The sequence below is a fragment of the Budorcas taxicolor genome, chromosome 2, assembly GCF_023091745.1.
Source record: "Budorcas taxicolor isolate Tak-1 chromosome 2, Takin1.1, whole genome shotgun sequence".
Taxonomy (NCBI): Eukaryota; Metazoa; Chordata; class Mammalia; order Artiodactyla; family Bovidae; genus Budorcas; species Budorcas taxicolor.
This window is the reverse complement of record NC_068911.1, coordinates 17,842,441-17,866,855: the sequence shown is the minus strand read 5'-3', so window position 1 is coordinate 17,866,855 and position 24,415 is coordinate 17,842,441. Positions and strand designations below refer to the sequence as shown.

The window sequence follows — 24,415 nt, the reverse complement described above, 5'->3', positions numbered from 1 at the left end:
CCCATGGACTGCAGCCTACCAGGCTCCTCCGTCCATGGGATTTTCCAGGCAAGAGTACTGGAGTGGGTTGCCATTGCCTTCTCTGTTCCGGAAGTGTAGCTGTTTGTAATTTCTGAAGAGCTGCCCTACTTTCTTAACAAAATAGACCCAAGGCACAGCAGCATTGCCAAGAGGCAAGCCAAATTCTAATCGTCTTTAAAAAACTGATGCTGGAGCCAGATCAAGACAGGTTCACAGCCAAAAACCTGACAAGTCAATTTCCCAGATGAGCACGGGAAAAGCCCAGGTCTGCAAGGCCAGCAGAGGCACCATGGAACCCAGACCTCTGGGTCTGGAAACCTAGAAACCCCTGCCTCAGGGCAGGCTGCCCCAGCTGCCGCACGGCACCCACCTTAGGGTTTCCGTAGTCACCTTTCCGACTCAGGAACTCCCCGACAAGTGCCTTATCCTGGTACACCTCGGCGAGGCAGACCCTGTAGGCAAAAGGACCACAGGGAAGTCTGGGCACTGCAACCATGCCCACGTACAGAACCACCGAAGATTTCTAACGCTGCTGGTGTCAGCTAATCATGGAGTGTGGCCAGCTTGTGTGCCTGCTGGGCGATCACACAGCTTTCAAAAATGAAGGATTTTGGGTCAGCCTGTTACTGCTTACACTTCACACCTCAGCTTCTCCAAGCTCCCACCCTCCTGCCCCTCACAGGGGTTTGGCCAGGACTCTGGGAAAGATCTACGTAGAAGTGTATCATAAACTTAAAAACAGGCCCCAGGGGTTGGTATTAAGAGCTCCGGGTTCCTCCATCACCTTTTGTCCACCACACCCATCTTCATATCTCCATGGTGACAGGACAGCCTGACCTGCCCACCAGGAAACAGAGGGAAAGACAACCAGTGTTTGCTGAGCTCCTGGGAGCTGGGCACTTCTGACCCTCATAAGGAGCTTGCAAGGTAGAGGCTATCATTCCATTTCATGGCTTGGCGAGCTGCAGGGATCCCCTGCCCCCGAGGTCACACAGAGGCCAAGGGTCAGGTGGAACAGGTGTGGTTACTATTACTATGGCCCTGCTCACAGGTGGGGAAACAGCCTCTGAGGAGATAAGTGTCTCGTCCCAGGCCCCACGGCTCTGAACTGCAGTGAGGATGGAGACTCAGGCCTCCAAGCCCTGCAAGCCCTCTCATCCCCCCGCCCTGGCTGCTGCAGGACAAGAGGAAGAACGTCAGGCAGGTGCAGAAAGCCCAAGCCCCAGACCTCACTCACTGCAGCTCTCTGTTACCCAGCAAGCTGCCCATCCTCTCTATGGGCCTGTTTCTACTTTGTGAAAAAAAAAAAGAGGACTTTGGACCAGGGGATCATAGCCCTTTCTGACAGAACATTTTAAGAGCATTCCACGTGCTGGGCAAGTGGCTTCACACAGGAAGGCCCCCTGGTGTGCCTAACCTTGTAGTTCTCGTCAGGCTTTTCATTGTCACAGCTGGGGAAGGGGGGTTGCTACTGGTGCCTAGTGGGTGGAGACACGGATGCTGTTAAACATCCCACAGAGCATAGGATGCCCCACACAAATGATCCGGCCCCATGTGTCAGCAGTGCTGAGACCCAGAAGCTCAGAAGAGCTGAATTTCCTCCATGATCAGGGCTGGGTGCCTCCCCTCTAGGCTGGCTGACTGCACGCAGCCCAGGGCTTGGGATCAACCTGGAGCCAAGCTCTCTCACTGACCCACAGCATAGGCATCAGCTGGTAGAAGCGGTTTCTTCCAACCCAGCTCGGGTCCCCTCCTGGCCCCACCGTCCTGCTGGCTGCAACTCTGGAGAACAGCTCTAGCTTCACAAGGCATCCTGAAGTCTAAACAACACCTGATGCATGCGAGTGCCCGGAATCACACCTGGCCCCCCGGATCAAGGACCACCTCACTAACAGCCTCCAAAACACATCTGATGTGCTCCTGGAAGACTCAGACTCTTATCTACCTGGATTCTACAGCCGACTTCTAAGCAGATGGGATGAAAACAGAGGAAAGAACAAGCCTGGGGACACCCTGGACGGGGAGTTCCGGAAGTTCAAAAGCGGCTTACTTGTAGTTCAGATAGGCTTGTGGGTTTTTGATTATGTAGCGAGCTCTTCGTCCGACCGACAGGGAGGTTTTATCCAGAGACTCTTCCAAGGTCGAGTGCAGGATGTCCCGCACGACCTGCCAGGGGACGAACGGGCCCTTCACCTGGATCAGACACAAGCCGAGACGGGAGGTCAGTGGCCCTGGAGCCCACGGCACGGGTCACTACTAGTGTGAGGGAGGGGAGTCGGCCCGTGCAGCCTCTTCGCTCAGCGGACACACAAAACTCGGCCACAGCTACTGGGTACTGACCACAGGCCTGGCCCTGAGTGGGGGCTGGGAAGAGAGGAGTAAGACAAACCCTCAACATCCAGTGGGAAGTGTCTCTTGGAGACTAACGGAGGTGCCTGGAGGGTGCTGGGCAGTACTGACTGGAAGGCAATGTTAGGGGAAGTCAGGAGGTCTGTGACATGGTTGTGGAGGGCTGTGCTCAGAAACGCTGTGTGTGGCACCTGCAGTCACACTGATGGAAACAGAACGCATCGAGTCCCGGGCTCAGGACCCCTCTTGGAACACACGCAGGAAGGCAGAGCCAGGCGAAGAAAGGGTGTGATGACAAGGTTTTTTCTTAGTGCCTGAGCATGAGGGGGCTGGGAAGTCTGGTGTGAGCTGAAGTGAGTGAGTGGAGGGCCCGTGCAGGCCTCTCCCATCATCACCGTGATGAGACAAGGGCCAGGCATGAGGGACAGCAACACGCCATCAGGTTCCTCCCAGCAGAACGGGCCGCGATGGAATTTAGGAACGCGTCAAGGGGTAAGAAAACCTTGGAAAATGATCAAGCAAAGGGGTTTACTGAGCTTAAATTAAAGGCAGAGAGCAACCGGGACACACGGCCTCTGGGTGGGTTTCTTTGGCTGGTACGCAGAAAGACAGGAAATACTGACTCTGCTATGAAGCTGCCTCACCCGTTCTGCCTGGTGGTGTTACTACCTGCAGGGGTCCCGGACGGGCGGCTGGTGGAGCCCACACTCCTGGGGGCTTCTATGGACCAGCCTGATGGGACACTGGCCTTGGTGTGGCTGGAAGGTGGGGCATGAACCCAGGCATGAACCTGGGGCCATAGCTACACAAATGAGTAAGAAGCCTCTCTGCCTCTAGAAGCAGCCACTCCAGTGGGCAAAGAGGGGCCAGAAGCCGGAGGAGCAGCGTGACACGAAAGGGGCAGAGCGAGACAGCAGTAACCACTTCCTTTCCACAGGCTCAATGGTGCCTTTCCAGAGACGATAAGCAGTAAATGAAAGATAAACAGGACTATTCCAGGCAGCTGAGGATGGGAGGCGGGGAGCAGGGAAGGGACAGAATCCCGAGAAGAGACAGCGAGTGCAGCTCTCAGCTGTGTGCCATTGTTTGCTGTTGCCGTTTACTGAGTCACGTCTGACTCTGCGACCTCACGGACTGTAGCCCACCAGGCTACTCCGACCATGGGATTTCCTAGCCAAGAATACTGGAGTGGGTTGCCATTTCCTTCTCCAGGGGATCTTCCCAACCCAGAGATCAAACCCGTGTCTCCTGCACTGGCAGGCGGGTTGTGTATCATCTGAGCCACCAGGGAAGCCCGAGCTGTGTGGTGTGCAGCCAGGCAAAGACACAGATGTGTGAGCTGAAGGCTGGAAAGAGAGGTGCAAAGGTGAGCGTGGGGTTCACTGGGAAGATTCTGGGAGACGCTTCTCCCACGGGCCGAGTGGAGTAGATGGGATGAGTGGTCCCAGGGCCACGCTCCTCCCTGTGTGGGTCAGAAGAGCAAGAGCCTCCCAGACGAGGGAGACTCACAGTCAGCGGGCTGGAAGCTGGGGTGGGGTGGAGAGGCGAGTGGGATAGGGGGGCGCACCTTGGTGTTGAGGACGTTGCTGGCGATCCGGCAGAGCATGAGCAGCCCGTCCTCCTGCAGCGACCAGGTGACCCGCAGCCGCGTCATCCTCTGCAGGGCGCTCTGGTCCGCCTCGTCATGGTAACGCCTTTTGTTCTTGTCTTCCGGGAGCTCTTCTAAGGTGGGGATAGCAGAGGGGGCTTTGAACAACTGTTTGAGAGCTGTTACTCCAGAGAGCGGAAGGGTCCCTACCCAGTGGGTGGGCCTGGATCAAGGTGTCAGTTATCAGCATCTCATCAAGTGGGGAGTCATGTCAATTAGCCACAAAAGACTCAGCCCAATGGGACAGATTTTTTTTTAACCCCTTTCATCATTTCTCTTTGGTCAGATTTCATGGTGACAGCCTGGGCAGCCTGATGCAGCCGGTTATCTGCCCATCTCCAATCTTTCCCTCGGAGGCAATAAGCCCTCTGAAGGTGCCTCGCCTCCTTCAGAAGCCCTCTGAAGGAACCTGCTCGGGGCGTGCTCTCCAGGTAAGTGGGACCCCACCATTCCCTGCTCTGAGACCTGAGAGATGCTGTGTACACACTGGGCTAAATAACTTCAGAACTGACCCAGACCACTAAAACACACCCAGCGCAGCGCCTGGTGCAAAGGAGCGATCATCTAAGTAATATCAACCACAAACATTATGGAATATTTACTGGGTGCCAAACACTGGCTTAAGCTTTTTACATATATTCACTTACAATTAAAATAATACTTGACAACCACGGTAGGAGAAGGATACAACTATTATCCCCATTTGGCAGGTGAGGAATCTGAAATGCACAGAGACCCAGCACCTTGCCTGAAGTCAAAAATCCTAGGAAGCGGCAGTTAGGATGGGAACCCTGAGCTCTAAAACCACTGGGTTTCCCCAGGCTCCACCCTCCGCTCTCCTCCCTGCTGGGAAACACTGGCAGGAGTTCCAAAGGCAGATGCCATATGCTACCGCCAATTCTAAAAGACTGTTTGCTTAGTGAGCATATTTCAAATGAGAGCAGGAGAAAAGTGGGCAAGATCATTTGCATTCAAAGCAACACCACCATCGGATTTTGCTTTGCAGTGAATTCAGGTCTTTTCAAGCCAATTTGATCTTACACATATCTGGACAGGCTGAACGGAGGGGGCCATTTCAGCTGATGCGAGGCTATTTGTTATGAGCACCAGCCGAGTAAATCACTAAAAATGGGTTCGTGTTAAAGCATTCTGCTCTCAGCTGAAACAGCTAAAGCTATCAGATCGTTGTTAAAATGCACAGTCCACTGAAATGACATAAAAGTGGCTGAAAACCTGGACACTGGTCTCCTCGCTGCCCTCCTTCACTATAAGTGATGCCCGAATGAAGAATTCAAAACGGGAATCGAACAGGCGCTGTGCACAAGGGGTTCACGAGATCCAGAGAGATCCTGCAGGCTTAAGTGACTCCCATGCTCCCTCTGATTTACAAACACAACTTGAAACTTTGCCCTGAGCACAAATGCCGATGTTAAAAGGTGAACCAAGAGAATAACAGGATTTGAACTGGCTGTGATGAGGACTTGGCTAAGGATTTTTGCCAAGGTTTTTTTTTCCCCAGTTGAGATGAAATTAAAAATGTGAACAGAGGCAATCACTAACTGAAATGGCTCTATATACTACTGTGATGGAGAAAGCAGGGGGAGATGTATAGAAAGTTCAAGGCCCTCTCGGCCAACAGGCTGGGCTTGGAAAACAAAACACAACCACACACAGTTATCGCTGCAAGCGGAGAGGGTGAACCGGAGTCTGAGGGCAGCACTCATGCCGGGCTACGGGGAGGCTGCTGCCCGTCCCCGGCTGGACTGGGCAAAGGTGAGCCTCACAAACACCAATGATCATCACCAAACCTTTCTTCTTCCTCTTGATCTTCTTCCCTGGGTCCTTCTTCAGCCGTTTGCGCTTCTGGCTTTTCCCACCCTTCACTTTCTGGTTCCGCTCCAGCGTGGGCTCTCGCTCAACCTCGACGTGCTCGTCTCTGTCGGCACAGAGCCCCGATCCGGCTCGAGCATCTCCCCAGACTGTCAACCTGCCATTGCCTGGAAACAAGCAAAGGAGCCTGGCATTGCAGAAGGCCCCCATAAAGGCTGGAACAAGGCGCGGCGCAGGGGTCCCACCGGCCCAAGCCGGCCCCGTGTCCGTTTCTGCCGAGGTCCTGGCCCACGTACCTCCAGCCCCAAGAGGCATCGGGCGCTTAGACAGAAACGTCTGCAGCCTCATCGTGAGCCCGTTCTCCGATGTGGTGGTCTCCTGAAAGACAAGGATGGCACTGGATGAAGTGTGAGCTTCACTGGGCCCCCAGGAACCCAGCGCAGCCAGTGGGGAGTGTTGAGTCCCTGATGAAGAGGCGGCGCAGGGACCGCCACCTTCCCATGGAACACACCCCCCCATCTTGTGTGACCTCTTAGACTTCCCTTTCTTTCTTTCTAAAAGGAATACTTGTACTCATTGAAGAATAAATTAGCATCCATGGGGGGAAAGAAAAAAGAAAGTCAGGTGGATATTTACAAAGTCCCACTGTACCTTCAGTACTTACGGATGCAATTACTTGTGTCTCTGGTCAATTTTGGTTTGGCCAATTCAAAAGCTGTGAGCTGGGACTTTCCTGGTGGTTTAGTGGCTAACAGTCCACCGGCCAATGCAGCGGACACGGGTTCGATGGTCTGGAAGATCCCACATGCCGCGGGTCAGCTAAGCCTGTGTGCCCCAACTACAGAAGCCCGAGTGCCCTGGAGCCTGTGCTCCACAACGGAGAGGAGCCACCGTAACGAGAAGCCTGAGCGCTGCAACGAAGATCAGCCCCCTCTCCCACAACTGGAGAAAGCCCGCACACAGCAACCAAGACCCAGAGCCGCCAAAAACGGGAACAGAGGAAGGAAATCTTAAAAACAAAATCTGTGAGCCAGGGAAGGCAGAGGCAGGTGAGTAGCGATGGCCGGGGAGGGGGTGTGATGGTCCTAGGACGGACGCCCACCTTTTTGGCCTTGTCCATGATGTAGCTGGTCCAGATCCAATTGCGCTTCAAGTGTGCGTAGAAGCTGGAGTCGAGCCCCGCGGCTCCCAGGCCGTCTCCGGGGATGACGCCTTCATCCACGACCTCACGGCTGCCCCTGGGAGTCGGGAAATAAACAGACACCGAGCCTCCTTGGGAACTGGGAGAGAGCCTGTGGAGTGGGTACGGGCATGTACTGCAACTGCTACCTTCCCACAGAGACACCTGACAGGTAGCAGTAAAGAACTTGTCAAAAATCCAGATTTTTATGTAAAAATCCCAGTTTTTGAACTTTAGCAACTGGTTCTTTTTAGTTTTTGACAATGTAGGGGGGCTAGCTGCCTCATGGCGGGGGCCAGAGTGAGCCACGGCCACCCACTCACAGCCCCACAGCAGGGACTCAGGCCTCCAGGCCCGACAGGGAGCCTGACTGGGGTGGGGGGGCCCACAGCCTGCAGGGCGAGCCCCCCCGCGGCTCTGCACTCGGGGACAGGTGGGACGCACGTGGTGTACTCCATCATGGCACACTTGCGCTCCAGCGTGTACTTGTCCATGGCATTCTCCTGCTCCTTCTGCATTCTGCCCTCCTCATCGCTGCCCTGGTCTGGGCCGCTGCTCTTCCGGGCACGTGGGCAGCGCACCACGCCTAGGAGAGAGACACGAGCCCCGCTGACGACACCTTTCTGCCAAGGTCTGCCGCTAGGTGGCAAGAGGAGTGAATTCCCTTTCTGGGACTAGGATCCCCACCAGGGGAGAGGGGCTGAAACTGGTGGACCTCTTTGCACAAAACGTCTTATGTCTTCATGTCATGGGGGAGCAGAAGAAAGAGTTAAGGCTGGTGGGTAAAACTGAGAAAAGAGACTGCACACAGCCTGGATTCTATAAAGGTGGGAAGGTGAGCAGGCAACCAGAGAAACCCCAGGCCTTCTTTCTTCCTGGTGGAGGCCCCAAGGAGCCACATGCCACAGGCCTGGGCTTACCCAGGGGCTCAGTGGTAAAGAATCTGCCTGCCAATGCAGGAAACACAAGTTTGATCCCTGGGTTGGGAAGATACCCTGGAGGAGGAAATGGTAACCCACCCCAGTAAAGTATCCTTGCCTGAAGAATCCCACGGACAGAGGAGCCTGGCGGGCTACAGCCCCTGGGGTTGCAAAGTGTGGGATACAACTGAGTGGCTAAACAACAACAAACATGGCCACACAGCTCCGAGGTACGCTCGCTGTCTGTTCACCACGATTCCTGAGTGCCCTCTGCAGAGACGCATTTGCTGAGAGAAGTTAAGCAAACTGCACTTCTTGCAAAGAAATGTGAAACATGACTAAAACCTTTGCTTGAGGGGCTTCCCTGGTGGTCTAGTGGTTCAGAATCCGCCTGCCAATGCAGGGGACCTAGGTTTGATCCCCGGTCCAGGAAGATCCCACGTGCTGCAGGACAATGAAGCCGGCGTGTCACAACTGCTGAGCCTGCGCTCTACAGCCCGTGCTCCGCAATCAAAGAAGCCACTGCAATGAGAAGTCCACTCTCCGCAACTAGAGAAAGCCCAGGCATAGCAACGAAGATCCAGCGCAGCCATAAATAACCAATTAATTAATTAAAAGAATTGCTTGAGTGAGGCCAGGGAAGGTTATGATAATCTGCAGACTATCACAGAGCCTCCTGCAACATGGTCAGCTGGAGACTTCAGCCTGGCTGGTGGCAAGGGGCAACAGGCAGAGCCCATGCCACATGCCAGGCATCTCTCAGCCAGAGCTTCATGTGAAGCGTCCGGTTCAAGCCTCCCCTCAGCTCCACAAGGTGGCAGCGGCGGCGTTCCCAGATTAGAAATGAAGAAACTGAGGCTCAGGAGGCTCCAAAGAGCTCACCCAGGGTCGTGCATCTGAATGGACTGAGAATCTAAGAGGACCTCAGGCAATGTCTTGCCTGGCACCACCAAGCTGCCTGTTGGAGACGCAGACTTAGGCCACCCCCAGGACTGCTGAGCCCAAGTCCCCGGACGGCGCCCAATAACCCGCATTTCAACGCGCTTCCCCAGAGCTGCCGGTGCACTCACGCTCTGCGAGCCCCACCCTGTAGGATGCCAACACCTTATTATTTGATGCTTCCTCTCAGTCTGTGGGGCAGAACCCCCCCGACCCCCATAGATGTTTGTTGATTGAAGGGACAGTCAATGTCTCATTATCAAACTCAATAAGCCTCCCATATTTCAACTCAAGGACACAAAAAGGGATGGAAATTCACCCGCTGTCAAGCCTGAAAGACTCTGGTGCAAATAACATACTGGTTCGCAAATTTTTATCTAGTATAAAATGCAGGGGAATTAGGGCACTTTAAAATCTGCAATGCTAAAAGCCTAGCTCATTGCTGCTGCCAGAGGAGTCTACAAAACACACTGTTTCTAACATTTGTCTGGACCCATTAAATGATCTATACAAGTGCTCGTTAGCCTCTTAGCATTAAACAGTTCTACCCAAATCACAAGCTTTCCTGGTGGCTCAGCAGAAAAGAATCCGCCTGCCAATGCAGGAGGTGCAGGTTCAATCCCTTAGTCAGGAAGATCTCCTGGAGAAGGAAATGGCAACCCACTCCAGTGTTCCTGCCTGTCAAATCCTTGGACAGAGGAGTCTGGCGGGCTACAGTCTGTGGGGTTGCAAAGAGTCTGACACGACTGAGCACACATCAACACAGTACACGTGTGGCTCCTGCTTTGCAAAAATCAAAGCGTGACCTTGATCTTCAGGCGCTGTGACAGGAGGAAGACAGAAGTCCTCTCCCAGGTGCGAACGGAATGCAGCATCCTTCTTCTCCTTGGGAGAAGTGGCAAGACAGGACCCGAGGAAAACTGGCTTAGAGGAAAGAGCACCAGACTGGCAGTTCTATCACCTTCTACAAACCCTCCATTCATTCTTATAAACATGTTCAGGATGTTGCCTGTGTATCAGGCACTCTGAGACACGCTGGGGATGAATACCAAATCTCCTGTGCTCAAGGGATACCCAGAATGACATCAGATGACAGCAAAGATGCTGGAAAAGCTTTCTCGGAGAGAGAACGCTTGAAGTAGGGGGTGGCTATCTGCAAGGTGAACATAGGTCAGGATGTGCCAGACAGAGAAGACGATGCAAGTCAACGCCTAACACAAAGCCCAAGTCACGCAAGCAATGGGCAGTCTGGTCAGTTCCTCCTCCAGACCTCCCCACCTGTCCTCTGTCCTTCACTGTCACCAGAGACCCGAGTCACAGTCCCCAGCTGGCCTCCCTGCCCCTGCTCTGGTGCCTCTCAGCCTATGGTCCACACAGCGGCCAGGGCAGCGTTGAAAGACATGAGATCTTGACTTACAACCACCAATGGAGTCTCGCTGCTCCGAGAATAAAGCCAAAGTCTCCTGCAAGTTTGGAAGTTTGCAAGTTCTCCTGCAAGGCCCCCGAGTCTCTGCTTCTCCATGCCAGTGGCCACTCTCCCTCCACATATACTGGCCGATTCTGCTTCTCAGCTCTGGTCGTGCTGGCTCGGCCTCATCCTTTAGAACTCAGCTCAAACTCTCCTGCTCAGAAAGGCTGCTTCCTCACCAGCCTACGAAAATACCCTCGATCCGACACCCGGTGCGTCTCCTCCCCAGCACTTAACGCACTCTGGATCTCTGTGCTGTGTGTCTTCCCCAAGAGACCACAAGTCTCGCTGCTGTGTGATGGGTGTACGGGAAAGCACACACACAGTGGTCAGTAAACACCTGCTCAACGAGCCCAGTGAATGAAGACAGAGGTGGAGCTGCGTGGGGCCCTCCCAGGTAAGGTCCACCACATTCCTCTCTAAGGGAGCTTCCTGGACACTCCAGGCCTCTGGGGGACAGTCTGAAAACCAGCAGGTGGTTTCTTTCCAGCTCTAACTCCACAGAAAGGAGGAGTTCCGTAAAGACGGCTGGTACCTAACGGGGTGTTGAGGCAGACGCACTGCAGATCAAACCAGTAGTTCTCCACGTCCTGCATTGAGTTCAGGACGTACAAACGCCTCTCGAAGGGCCGGCTGCTGCGGGCCACGTTGTAATGGGGGTCACAGGTGGTGGTGTCCACGATGCCCACGTTCTTCTTCAAGTAGACAAAGACCTACAAGGGAGACAGCAGATGGCGAGGGGGGGCCACCTCTGAGTCGGGTTAGTGTCGGAAATGCTCAGGACCAGCCACCTTCCACTGGGGGTGAAGGCCGTTTACCTGATCTTTATCCTGAAACTTCTCCGTGGGGCCGAACTGGAGCAGCCCCATGAAGCAGAGCCTCTGAAGGTTCTCCACCACAGAGAAAATGAAACGTCTGCAGGTAGAGGGGGTGGCAGGCGTTCAGTCATTATCAGGGGGTCGGATGGGAGTGAGGGATGGGACTCGCTACTTCTCCCCTCTTCTACCTGTGGGACCTTGAAGGCGGGCTTCCGGCCTGCACTGAGCTGAGACCCAGGACCCCTGGCCCATCACCACCCAGGGCAGTGGGGCACTGCTTCGACACGGGGGGCTTGAGATCAAAAATAACAAAAGGAAAACCCACTTCATCACCTACAGTCTTTATCAGCAGATTTTACTTTTAAAAGAACCTTGCAATCAAGGGCTAAAATGTCCCAGCCCACACTGCAGTTGCCACTGTGCTTTACGTAGAAGGACACAGAGTGGCAAAATTAATAACCTGGGGTCTCTACAACCTGGAAAAAGCAGAAACCTTTCCTTTCCTGGGTCAACCGTTACTCAGAAGCCTAATTTGGAGGGGCCTGTCGGGACCCTCAGCTGCCCCGAGTGACTGCAAGGACCTTACCTCTTGTACAGAAGCTGCTGCCGGATGGACCTGGGAAGAAAGCGGATCAGCGTGTGCTTCTTCAGGGGATCGCTCAGAAACTCCTCGAGGTGGTCCACCTAAGAGGGGATTTTCAGGGCTCAGCTCACCCTTGAGGCCAGGGCGAGTTCCAAGAGTCGTGAAAGGACACTCCGCGCTATGTTCTGGGCTGAGGTCTCGCTGAGCTGGGTCATCTGCCCCGTGGGGAGATGGACCCTCCTCCGCATCCCCCCACCTCCCACATCGCTCTCTCAGCCCTGACACCCCGCCCCTCCCACCCTTCTGCCACACTGCTGGGGACCGAACATGTGGCCTCACTCACTGCTGGTAGGCATACAAAGTGCTAAAACAATGCTGGGGGAGCACAGGGGAATGTATTATTTATATTTAACAGGAAGAAAGATGGGACTTCCCTGGTGGCCCAGTAGCTAAGACTCAGTGCTCCCAACGCAAGGGCCCAGGTCCAGACTCAGTGCTCCCAACGCAGGGGCCCAGGTCCAGACTCAGTGCTCCCAACGCAGGGGCCCAGGTCCAGACTCAGTGCTCCCAACGCAGGGGCCCAGGCTCAGACTCAGTGCTCCCAACGCAGGGGCCCAGGTTCGATTCCTGGTCAGGGAACTAGATCCCACGTGTCACAACTAAGACCCCGAGCAGCCAAATAAATAATTAAAAAAAAAAAAAAAAGATAAAGGATGCTTATTGCCTTTAAAGCCATTGATTCTGCTTCTATCCTTACCCTTAGAGAAAAAATTTTAGGAGCTACCCACAAATACAGCTACTAAAAGGCATTCATCATCATGTCATTTACAACACCAAGAAACCGGAACTTAAACACCCCAAAATACAGTACTGGTTAAATAAATTGGGGTATGTGCATAAAAGGAATACTATGGAGGGAGGTGGGAGGGGGTTTTGGGACAGGGGACACATGTACACCCGTGGCTGATTCATGCCAATGTATGGCAAAACCAGTACAATACTGTAAAGTAATTAGCCTTCAATTAAAATAAATTTTTTAAAAAAGGAATACTATGAATTTACTTAATATCAAGTTAAAACAATGGTGTGGAAAACACAATATGTTGTTCAGTGGTAAGAACAGATGACAAAAGAATAAACACAGTATGATTTCAATTCACTGTTTTTTTTAAAAAGGAAGCTCTCAAATATATACACACATTCACGTACATACAAACGTGGCATAGGAAAAAAAAGACTAGACGAAAACACACAGATAACACGAGCGGCGATGTCTCTGACTGATACAGTTATGGCATTTCTATGGTAACTTCCGTTCTCTCCTTTTTTCTGTATTTACCGAATTTGTAAAAACATTTTATTGCTCTACTACAACTGTCTGTCTATTGACTGATCTAGAAGGAACAAGCCTTTGAAATATTTCCCTTGACCCACCGTTCATCCAACCCCCACAATCTACTCTGCCTGCCTGCCTATTTAATCCATCTGTCTGTCTATCTGGCCAGCCACCCGTCACCCAGCCAGCTACAGCTGAGCGCAGGTACCCGGTGTGGATGGAGCTGCGGCGCTGGCCCCTGCAGCGGCCTGGGGGTCGCCGTACCTTGTAGCTGACTTGCACGACCTGAGTGAAGATGGACAGGGGCAGGCACAGAAGCAGGTCGCTGACCAGGGCCCAGCCGAAGCCGAAGTCCTTGTGGACCGGGATGGGGGGGACATAGCGCTTCCACGAGGCTTCGTCCACGAACACTAGGAGAAGACAGGGGTCACTCCCCAGACTCCCGGTCACGGTGCTGCTCTCTCCTCCCTGGTCCTGGATCCCTCTCACCACAAACTTGGGCAAAACCCTCCCCGTCGGGCAGGAGGCCCAGAGGCTCAGGAAGGCTGGGTGATGTCTGTATAGTGACCGGGGCAGTTCAGATCATAAGGATGAGGCGCTGCCATGACTCCCCGCTGGACCCTGCTGTGACATCCCGGCCCAGGGCATCTCACCGGTCTCTGTGGCAAGTTCCACTTCGCCCTCCCAGGTGTCCTTGGGTGCGGCATCGAAGGAGGCCTCCAGGTCGCTCCTGGAGGAGGACGGGACTCCTGCCTTCCTTTCCGAGAAGCTCAGCTCCTCCACCGTGGTAGGGTGCCCGTAGATCAGGTACCACAGAAACATGTGGATCACCCGCAGGCGAGGCATTTTGGGCAGAAATCCTAGAGAGCGCCCTAGTCCAGGAACTGGGGTGAGAAAGGAGGGTGGTGCGTGAAAACCCCAGGTTCCCTTCGGTTCACTTCATTCAAAAGTGATCCCAAGGGCCAGGGAGACAGCGAATGCTTCCATCCTCGTGGGACTTACTTTCTAGCCGACAGACGACAGCAAACTACCTAAGACAGCACGCTGGATGGAAACAGCTGATGCAGAAAATAAAGCAAGGAAGGGAGAGGAGGGCGATACTTCCGTAGAGGCCTGGACGGTCCCGGGGTGAGACCTCAGGGGGCGGCCTGGAGTTGGTTGAGTGGGCCATGCAGACACCTGGGCACACACACTCCAGACTGAATGCAATGTGCCTAGCTTTCTTTCCTGGTGGCTCTGCTGGCAAAGAACCCACTTGCCAATGCTGGAGGCTCAAGGGACTCAGGTTCGATCCCTGGGTCAAATCCCCTGGAGGAGGAAATGGCAACCCACTCCAGTATTCTTGTCTGGGAAATCCCATGGACAGAGAAGCCTGGCGAGCTACAGTCCATGGGTTCTCAGAGTCGGACATGACTGAGCGCACACCCACACACAGCATACTGGGGAAGGGCCAGGAGACCCAAGGGACAGGGCAGAGCAAGGAAGGAGGGGAGCGAGGAGGTGAACTGTGGGGAGCGGGGAAGGGGGGCCTCCAGGACAGGCTCAAGGCTCACGGGGACTGCAAACACTCCAAAATCAGGTTCTTCTAAAGAGCTTATTTCTTTGACACCAAGTGCTCCCTGACTTGCCCCAGAGAGAAGAGACAGGTGAGAGCAAGGACGATGTGGCGGGGAGGACAAGGGGCCCAAGGGCCCTTCCTCCGGCACCAGGCCTGGACCCTGTGAGGAGCCCTTGGCTGCCTCTCGGCCCCCAGGCGCGTGCGCTGCTCAGGTGCACATCCTCGTGTGAGTTCCCCTCCCCCACCTGCACTTTCTAACTGTGAAGCCTCGAGAGGAAAGGCCGAGCCCACATGTCTGGAGAGCTCAGCAAGTGGGGTCCCTCTTGCTCGCCATCCCCAGCCACTGGGGGCCCCGCCAGGACGTCTCCGCCTGAGGTCTGTGCCCTGACGCCGCTGCCCTCCTCCACCAACGTGCACGCTGTGACCAGCAACCACAACTGAAGCTCTGACTACGAAGGCCTGGCTGTGTGCGCGGCCCAGCAAAGCTGACGTCAGAGCTGCTTGGTGCAGGGGTGAGGGGAGTTGCTGTTGTTCAGTCGCTCGGTCGTGTCCCACTCTTTGCGACCCCATGGACTGGAGCCCACCAGGCTTCCCTGCCCTTCACCATTTCTCGGAGTTTGCTCAGACTCCTGTCCGCTGAGTTGGTGACAACATCCAACCCTCTCATCCTTGCTGACGGGAGGCAGCCCTGTAGGAGACCTGCATCCTGGAAAACTGGATAAACGCTCATACTCATCAGTGGCTGTAACTCCCAGAGGCTGAGGGGTCGGGAGAGGCAGAGATTTTCAGTGGTTTACCGAATGATCCAGCCCAAGGATACTCAGCAGAAGGAGCTGTGTGTGTGTGTGTGTGTGTGTGTGTTACTCACTAAGTCGTGTCCAACTCTCTTATGACCCCTGCGCTGTAGCCTGGCAGGCTCCTTTGTCCATGGGATTCTCTAGGCAAGAACACTGGAGCGGGCAGCCATTCGCTTCCCTGGGGGTTCTTCCTGAACCAGGAATTGAACCTAACGTCTCCTGCGCTGCACCTCATTCACTGTCTGAGCCACTAGGAAAGCCCCATCAGATGAAACACAACTGGACCCTGACCGGGAGTGGCCTTTTACCTACGACAGGGTGGTAGTTTTTCAGCTGGGTCACGCCCATTTTCTCATGGGTCTTTTTCACCCGTCCACCTTCTGGTTTCGACGAGGCACTTGGCTGAGCGTCTCCTGATCCACTCGGGCCCTCTTCTCCTTGACTTTCCTCTTCGGCTTCCTCTTGAGGCACTGGAGGCTGGGGTGCTTTCATCCTGAAGGTCACAGGTAAGATGCGACGACAGTACGTGAGAAAACCGAGGGCTGAGAAACGACAGGGTCTGTCCTCAAGAATTTGGCCCTGCAGAGTCAAATCAACCACCCACAGGGGCCGGACAGACGATCGTAAACGGACAAATTGTGTCAGGGCACCGGACATGCGGGGGTGACCTGGAGAGTATATCCCCGCCTCCGGGGCGGCTGCTACCTTGTGAGCAAGGCGGCCTACTGTGCTGGGCCCTCTGAGACTTTCATCCATGCCAGAAAACAGGAATGGGACGCGAAATTAACCAGCAACTGATTCACAGCACCCATGGCTGAGGCACGGCTGGCCACACAAGCCAGCGTCTGCGAGTCACATCCAGCCCTGTGCCTGCCCGGGCCCCACCTCTACTTTAAACTCAACCGAAAACGTTCTCCCACCAAGCTTTCTCTCAGTTCGTTAGGTGGCTTACGAACAGAAAGACAGAAGACCTCAGGGAAGCAAGTGGAATCCTTCTGAGCTAGGATGGAACTAGGCACGCTTCACATGCTACAGGGCCTATGATATGAAGCACTCTGTCCACACTCTATTAAAACAGAATGAAGGATGTTAAGATTTTTTTTTTTTTTTTGTCTTAAATAATCCAGGGACTTCCCTGGTGGTTTAGAGGTTAAGAATCTGCCTGTCAGTGCAGAGGACACAGGTCTGATCCCCGGTCTGAGAACTAAGATCCCACACACCTCAGGGCAACAAAGCCCCAGAGCTGGTGCTCTGCAACAAGGGAAACCTCCGCAACAAGAAGTCCACACACAGCAAGTAGAGAGGAGCCCCTGCCTGCTGCAACTAGAGAAAGCCTACGTGTCACAACGAAGACCCAGCACAGACAAAAATAAATAAACGATAATGAAAAAAGAATCTCGAAATGGATCCTTTTTGAGACCAAGGGATCATGAATCATAAACTCCAGACCAGTGAATTCACTGATTGCACACAAGCATGAATAAAGGGCTTTTGTTGGAACGCCGACAGGGGCAGCCTCACTGTGAATTCCCGCGGGAGCGGCCACTTGCCTGTTGGCTGTGCTTGAATTGGACATCCGGAAGCGAACCTGCTCGATGGCACTTCTCACGAGAGGGTCATTCTGGTCCATGGACGGGTGCACCACAAGGTCAACCTGCAGAGAGGGATGCGGGGGGGCTCCTGAAGGAGAAGGGAGGAGCCAGGGTAGACTCAGCCCCATACCTCGGCTCCCTGCTGGATCCCTGGTCATACCTGCTGCCATTAACATTTCCAAGTGGCACTGATGAAACCAAGTGAGATGCTGATCAGTTTACCATTACAGTTTCCGGCACCCAAATCCCTCAAGCACCCAGCCACAAAGCTCTGCCGTTGCGAGCATGCTGCTCTGATGGCTGAGGAATTCCGGCCTGGAAACAGAGCAGTCTGCCCTGCGGCCCCCCAGCTGGGCTGTCACGGCCCACTGGTCCCTGCTGCTACCTGGGGGGCAGCTCCTGATGCCCCGCTCCTGCGAGCGGAGCGTCTCCCACAGGTGCCCGGGAGTCCTAAGGGCTTCCATCTGGAAGAGGAAAGCGGCTTCCATCAGTCTCCCCTCGCTGGGTGCCATCGGGGGGCTCCTGCCAGCTATGCCTCTGCACACACTGGCAGAGGACTTAGGGCTGCCTGTGTTGGTCTCGTGTTTCCAAGGTACTGAGGTTTAACAGGAAAGTGGTGATCATTTCTCGAGCCCCAACTAGGCTGATGGAAGCACATGACTTGGTGGGGCTGAGCAGCACACTGCGGGTGTGACAGCCGTACAGGAGGTGGCAGGCATGGTGACCTGGATCCGGGAGGGGCGGCTTCCTCTGACAGAAGATGGCAAGGAAAGGTCTGCTAAACAGGGAACTGTGGCCAGCAGGCTTCCTGCTCAAAATGGCCTGAAAGAGGGTGGGTCATAGGGAACCAGTGGCCACATCTGGGCAGGGACTCCAAAAAGCCACACTGGGCTCCATCTTTTCTGTTCCTCACTTGGAAAAGGGGACCCCTGCACTTCCCTGCCAGCTCTTTTTTGTGGTTTTGTGAGGTTCAGGTGAGATTAAAAAAAGTTCAGCAACACCTCAAGAGAATCTGAAAGCCTGGGGTCAACACATAGCACTCCTGGTTCCCCACTCTTCACAGCCAAATGGCCCAGCCAACCTCCCAAAGGCCCCCGATGGACCGAGCAGATGCAGGAGCAATGGCAAAAGGCGGGCGCCAGGCACAGCGACCCCAGCCAGCGAGGCTCCAGCAGAGAGGAGGGCCGCCTGCCAGCAGCCCATGGCCTGGGTGCCAAAGCGCTAGCGAGAAACTCAAGCTTATTCCAGAGGCAGATGTAAAATCTGGGGGCCCTTTCCAGCCGGCAAACAGTCTAATACAGAGGTACCCTGTGGCATGAGGCCCCCAGTACTAGGCACAGGTCATCAGCCTTTACCTGGGACACGCACTCCCCATCCCCAGCTCCTTGCCCATTCCCTTGGGTAACACCTGGTGGACATGGCACCAAATGGGCACATGGGACATGGTGGATACCTATATATCTCTATAAACACAGACTCTCTCAACTCCTAGACAGGGTAGATATTCCTGCCTCCAGCGACTGCCTTGGAAGGCTGCACATTCAAAAGACCTGCTCCAGGAAGATCAACAGAAACTAGAGCTGGTGCTGCTGACTGGCTGGGCGACTGTCCCCTAGTGAGAGAGGTCACAGCCCAGGACTTCCGGCCATGCTCAGGGGGACGAGAGGCAGGCTGGCTGGGGATGGGCACGGGGCAAGGTCAAGAGGGCTCAGAGCAGGTACAAAGACTGATGAGACCTGCCAACCCGGAATGGTAGGGACGGAGTTTCCAAAGCTACTTTTTGGGATTGCTCTGTTGCTCAAATTTCGAAGGTCTCAAAAGATAAGATAAGTAAAGTGAAAGTGAAGTCGCTCAGTCGTGGTCGACTCTTTGTGACCCATGGACTGTAGCCCACCAAGCTCCTCCATCCATGGGACTCTCCAGGCAAGAATACTGGAGTGGGTTGCCATTTCCTTCTCCAATAATAAGTAAATAATCTTCTCCAAGATAAGTAAAAGAGACCCTAAATGACCTTGCCAGCTTAGTCAGAAAAAAAAACCATCAAAGTGGAGCTTTCTTAAGGCAAAAGATTTAAAACATCATCAGAAAAAAGGTGAGGGAATTGCAAATGCCCGTCCCTCCCTCTGGTCTCCACGCCTAGCCGGGTGTCTCGAATGACTCTGACCCTGAAAAATTTATGCCTTCGAGTATGTGCAAAGCCGCTGAGCTACAGCTGCTATGGGCAGGGCTCCAAACGTTAAATCTTACAGAAATAGATAGATTGGGACAGAAGATATCTATTGTCCTCAGTGGACGCCCCGGCGGGGCATGCTCACTGACTCCCTGCCACCGTTTCCTCTGGGATGTGTTTTCTGCACGTTTCTGTGGATAATGTGCTTGCTGCTTAGCCTGAATTTTCCACCTTCTAAGTGTTGCCTCATTTCTCCCATTGCTACTCAGCTGAACTTGGATATGCCTCCCTTTCTCCTCCCCTTTGAGGCCGGCTGTGGGGCTGGGCTCCTGCCTTGGGCTTACACAGGCTGCGTCAGGCAAATTATTCCTCTTTTCTGTCCCTAGCTTCCACAGGAAGTTGGGGTAAATCCCTGCTGCCCCAGTGAGGAGGCATGATGGGAAATTCCAAGTCATCAGCAACAAAGGAACAACCCGGGCACCAACAAGGATGTGAGAAGCTGGTAAGAAAACGCCCAGCATGCACGGTGGCCACGCGATACCTTCTTCTTGATGCCGTCCTGAATGACCGTCGTCCGATACAGCCTCAGCAGACCTTCCTCGGAGAGGTTCTGCACCAGGCGGATGATGGATTTCTTACAGCATTTGGTGGACACACCTTCTTGCTTCTCTTGATCCATGATCATCTTTTGAATTCTGAGACACCACAAAAGCAGCCGTTTAACAGTCACAGTCTCAACATGGAAGGCCAGTCTCAACCCCAGCAACTGACGCCTGCCTGATGGGATCCAGCCTAAAGCTGGGGAGAATTTACAGGGTGTTTTGCTGCTGCCAGGATGACTTCTTACGATGGCAAAAATCATCTCTCGCTGAGATAAATGGGTTAGCTAAGGACAGGCCGCCATTCACAGCAGCTAAGGAATGGCCCAGTGTCTCACCATCGACACCATCAGCTCCGGAGCTCTTTTGATTCTTCTCCATCTCTCTAGCGTTTACAGAGCCACTAAGGCAGTGTTTCTAGATCACCAGCCACAGAACAGCAGGGCCAGACGGGGCTTCAGGAACAGCCAGCTCCATGCCTCTGTGCCCAGGAGAGGAGACACAGCCAGCAGTATCCACAGGCCGTCCCCCCTTCCCCTAGTGAAGGGACTCCCGTCCTTGCCTCAAGGGTAGACAATCAAGAGGCTTTGATCTTGACTGCCCAGAAGCCCAAGTATGCTACCCAGGACGTAGCGGTAACAGTGGGTTAGAAGGACCAAACCAGAGAGCAGAGCCTCCACTGAACCTGGGAACGGAAGCTCCACGTGTCCCTTTTGCTTTCATACAACGTTTTGTCTGAACAAAAGGCTCCGTGGAGGCTGATGCTATTACCTGCCTACGTTTCCTCTCACCCTGTCCTGAGCACAAATGGCGAAGGAAGCAGCAGGGCAAACGCACTTCCCGTGGCCTCTGTTTCCTGCCCCACTGTGCTTTCCCTGTCAAGTGTATGGGTAGATATTCTTCAGTGTCTAACTTCTCAAATCACACAAGCAGATTCTAAATCCTTTCTACCACAAAGGGCTCCTGTGAGAATCGATACAGAAGAGAGATGCAAATGCCTCCGGGTCCTTTCTGCGGATGGTGATGACTCCCACGGGCATTAGTTTTAATGTAAGACAGACAGATAGACTACTCCTTACGTGAACAAGCTCTCGATTAAGCGGAGGTTGGTGACGGCCTCTATGATCAGATTCCTGCGCTTCAGCAGTCGGTAGGTCTCGTGGGGCTTGTCTTGGCCTGGGCCATGCTTCCCTGTCTTCTGGGAACCACCGCTCTCCTAGAACAGAGACCGAAAGAGAATTAAAAACAACGGACTCAGCAAGGCTTGGGGGCCAGACACCACGCCTGCTGGTATGCTTTCCCTCTTTATGGAATTCTACACCACGTTTCAAGAAAAGAAGTCAAGAGGATCACAGCTCTCACAGGATCCCACTACCCCACTATCTCAGTGCTTTGAAACAGCACAGACATGCCAGAGGTTTATGAAGGTCAGCTGGCTTCAGAACAGAAACCAGACACGTCTACTCCAGCCCTTCCTGGAGAAGGGGACCGCCTTCACTCAGTTCTGACTTGCTTCTTCCACAGTGGAAGGAAGGAAATGGACAGACTGAACGTGGACTCCCTACAGTCACTCTGTGGGGCTTTCTTCATTCAAGCCTTATTATTAAGGTTCCATTTTACGGAAGAGGAATCCAGGGCTTCCTGAGGTGAAACAACCAGACAGGGTCCAAGGGCATGAATGCGCACCAGGATGGGCTTCTGCGTCCACGTGGAGGAAGCCACGGGCAGCCTCTCCAGGGACATAAAGTAGACAGAGAGGCAGCCTCGGAGTGTATCATGATGAGCAGGAGAGAACGAGGCAAAGAGGGGGGCAGACGGGTGCCCTCCCCACCCTGCCACCACGCCCACACCTCTTTTCCTGCCTCCTTTCAGGAGCTCAGATCCTGACCTTGTTCCATCTGCTTTCAGATCACTTACCCTAAAGCCCAAATCTGCGCCCTGCAGCGAAGGGAAATCCCAACCCCAACACATTCCTGGAAGATCCCTTGGCACAACTCAGGGCCTATTCTGCTGGACGCGCTTCTTACTTGGAGCAGCGCTTCCAGAGAAACGAGAACGCGAAGAGAACACGCTTGGGCAGGGGTCCCATCACCTCCCCGCTGCCACGGATGCTCCACGAGGGGCTCACTGATTTCCTCAAGCAGGTGGGGCCTGAAGGGAGAGTCAGTCACAGATCCAAGAAGGGGCCCAAGAGTGGGAGAAAGACTGGTTCTCTCCTCTACTTCAGAGCAAACATTCTGGAGGAATGTTAAAGAAACCCGCCTGCTTTCCAAGGGGGCTGCCGGGAAGCAAAGTGAATACACGCTTTACCAAGAGACCTCCAGACAGTGTGGTTCCTGCCCCTCTGCTCAGCAAGTAGAGAAAAGAAGGACGAGGACTCTGGGGACAGACTTCTAAGAGGAAAATGCAGAGCTGAGCGAGGACCTGCAGGGCCTGGAGGGAGCGTGTTGCTAGGGGCACGAAGACCCGACAAGGAGGCGCAAAGAGGGGGGCAGGGCTGAGGACGGCAGGGAAGACCCTCAGGAACCTGGTGGGCCCCACCTGCCGGTGGGCCCAGGCGCTTCAGGTGGAGACGAGACCAGGCACGACCTGAAAAAGAGTCACGGCGTCTGATGACAGGATACGGCTAGAAAGTTCTGCCGTCTATGGGGTTGCAGAGAGTCGGACACGACTGAAGCGACTTAGCAGCAGCAGCAGCAGCAGAAGGTTCTAGAATATTCCACAAAAACCCCTCACTCTCTTATACCCCACCTCACCCCTCCTTGCTGTAGGGACAGGGCCCAAACTCAGGCTTCCACGCCAGAGACAGAAAGAGAAGCAGGGCAGGGTGGGAGCTGCAAGCCCACGGGTTCTGATCTCCATTCTGTCATCAGCTGAGCAGGCAAGTCCCTCCATCCCCGGGGCTTTGCTCGCCTCCTCCAGGACCAGACTCGGCCTTTGTTGCCAGGGCTGCTGTGAAGCCGGAACCAAACAGCAGCAACACCACCAAGCCACGCCAGTCCCAAGTCTGCCCTGTGCCGGACGACTGAGGCACCGCTGGCCGTTATCCGAGGCACTTCCAGGAGACCGAGGACGGCAATGGGGAACTGAATCACTCAATGACAGGGCTGCTCCTGTGTCAACTGCCTTTTCATCCCTCTAATAACATACAGGAAAAAGTACTGGTTTGACTCTTTAATGCCGTGGATACAACAGGATCTGACCAGAAAGAACTAAACAAGCTTTGTTTTTATCAGACCTTTTTATGATCACTTTCTTTTTAGGGCAAATGATACTGGCTTTTCACCTAAAGCGGGGTTTTTCAACCCCAGAACTGCTGAGGCTCTGGGCCGGATAACTCCGCTGCGGGCTGTCCTGCACAGTCTAGGACAGTTCGCAGCCTCCCTGGCCTCTGCCCACAGGACGCCGGCAGTGCCCTCTCCCCACTGGGACAGCTGACAACGTCTCTATGTGCGCGCTCGGTCATTTCCGACGCTCTGCGTTCCCACAGACTGCAGCCCATCAGGCTTCTCAGTCCATGGGATTTCCCAGACAAGAATACTGGAGTGGGTTGCCACTTCCTTCTCCAGGGGATCTTCCTGGCCCAGGCATTGAACCTGTGTCTCTTGCATCTCCTGCATTAAGACACTGCCAAATATTCCCTAGGAGGCAAAATAGGCCCAGAGTGAAAACCATTGATTTAAAGTAGCCATACAGGGACTTCCCCATGGGCCAGAGGTTAAGAATCTGCCTTGCCATGGAGGTGACTCAGGTTCAATCCCTGGCTGGGGAACCAAGATAACACGTGCTGTGGAGCAACTAAGCCAGAGCACTGTAACTCCTGAGGTCACTCGGAAGCCCACGCGCCACAACCAAAGATCCCGCAGGACACAACCAAGACCCGGTGGAGCCAAGTAAATATTAAAGGGAAAAAAAAAGTAGCCATTTTCCCTCCAGAATAAATTTAAATAAAGAGTATGTGGCGACAAACGCCAAAGTTCCGCACATAACAGGTGATTTCTGGTTAAGGCAGGCCACGCGACGGCAGTAGGTAAACAAGCGCTGCGTTCCTTCCCACAGGGCCCTGCCCCCTGCCCACCCCCCAGGCCTGAGCACGTGGCCCTTCTGCTATTACTGATTTTGTTGTTGTTGTGATTCGTAAGCACACAAAAGAGAAGGCTGATGCCCACCTGCCACCGGCTCTTTCCTGGAGGAAACAGCCTCCCCGTGGGACTCACCTTGGAGTTTTCAAGCCTGACCTCTTCAATCACGGCAATGTCGCCACTGTGACTGTCCACGCAGTGGGGGCCCAAGGACATGCCGAGCTCCGAGGAGCCGCTGGTGTCCAGGTTGTCCCCACCGAAGGCGCCCCGAGAGGCTCGCTCTTCAGCGGCTCCCGAGGAGAAGGATGACTGCTTCTTCAACGGGTGGAGGTTGATGACCTTCCAGCCCCCTGCGGCGGAGGACAGGTGTTGGTGGGATGACCGTGACCGCAACAGGGGGAACGTGAGAGGGGCTGCTTCTGCTCAGCTGCCAAGCCAGAGCTGCTCAGGCCAAAGAAGCCCATGTGGTCAGTTTAAGATGAGGGTGGTGGGCCTGCAAGCTACCCCTCCCAGTGTAAACCCCCA

General features: G+C 54.2%; 1 protein-coding gene across 3 annotated transcripts in view; it reads right to left on the bottom strand.

The window, feature by feature from the left end:
- Window positions 1-24,415, bottom strand: part of GTF3C1 (general transcription factor IIIC subunit 1) — a 79,329-nt gene that overhangs the window by 17,622 nt on the left and 37,292 nt on the right. For all 3 annotated transcript variants that reach the window (XM_052654450.1, XM_052654446.1, XM_052654453.1), the window contains exons 10-26: window positions 24,026-24,240; window positions 20,888-21,024; window positions 19,751-19,904; window positions 16,998-17,101; window positions 15,756-15,940; window positions 13,746-13,976; window positions 13,357-13,502; window positions 11,760-11,857; window positions 11,174-11,270; window positions 10,891-11,068; window positions 7,473-7,614; window positions 6,951-7,086; window positions 6,145-6,226; window positions 5,827-6,015; window positions 3,938-4,092; window positions 2,072-2,214; window positions 392-473 (exon numbers count right to left, since the gene is read on the bottom strand). In XM_052654450.1, coding sequence (XP_052510410.1) covers window positions 392-473; window positions 2,072-2,214; window positions 3,938-4,092; window positions 5,827-6,015; window positions 6,145-6,226; window positions 6,951-7,086; window positions 7,473-7,614; window positions 10,891-11,068; window positions 11,174-11,270; window positions 11,760-11,857; window positions 13,357-13,502; window positions 13,746-13,976; window positions 15,756-15,940; window positions 16,998-17,101; window positions 19,751-19,904; window positions 20,888-21,024; window positions 24,026-24,240 — 2,474 coding nt within the window. The remainder of the gene's footprint in view (window positions 1-391; window positions 474-2,071; window positions 2,215-3,937; window positions 4,093-5,826; window positions 6,016-6,144; window positions 6,227-6,950; window positions 7,087-7,472; window positions 7,615-10,890; window positions 11,069-11,173; window positions 11,271-11,759; window positions 11,858-13,356; window positions 13,503-13,745; window positions 13,977-15,755; window positions 15,941-16,997; window positions 17,102-19,750; window positions 19,905-20,887; window positions 21,025-24,025; window positions 24,241-24,415) is intronic.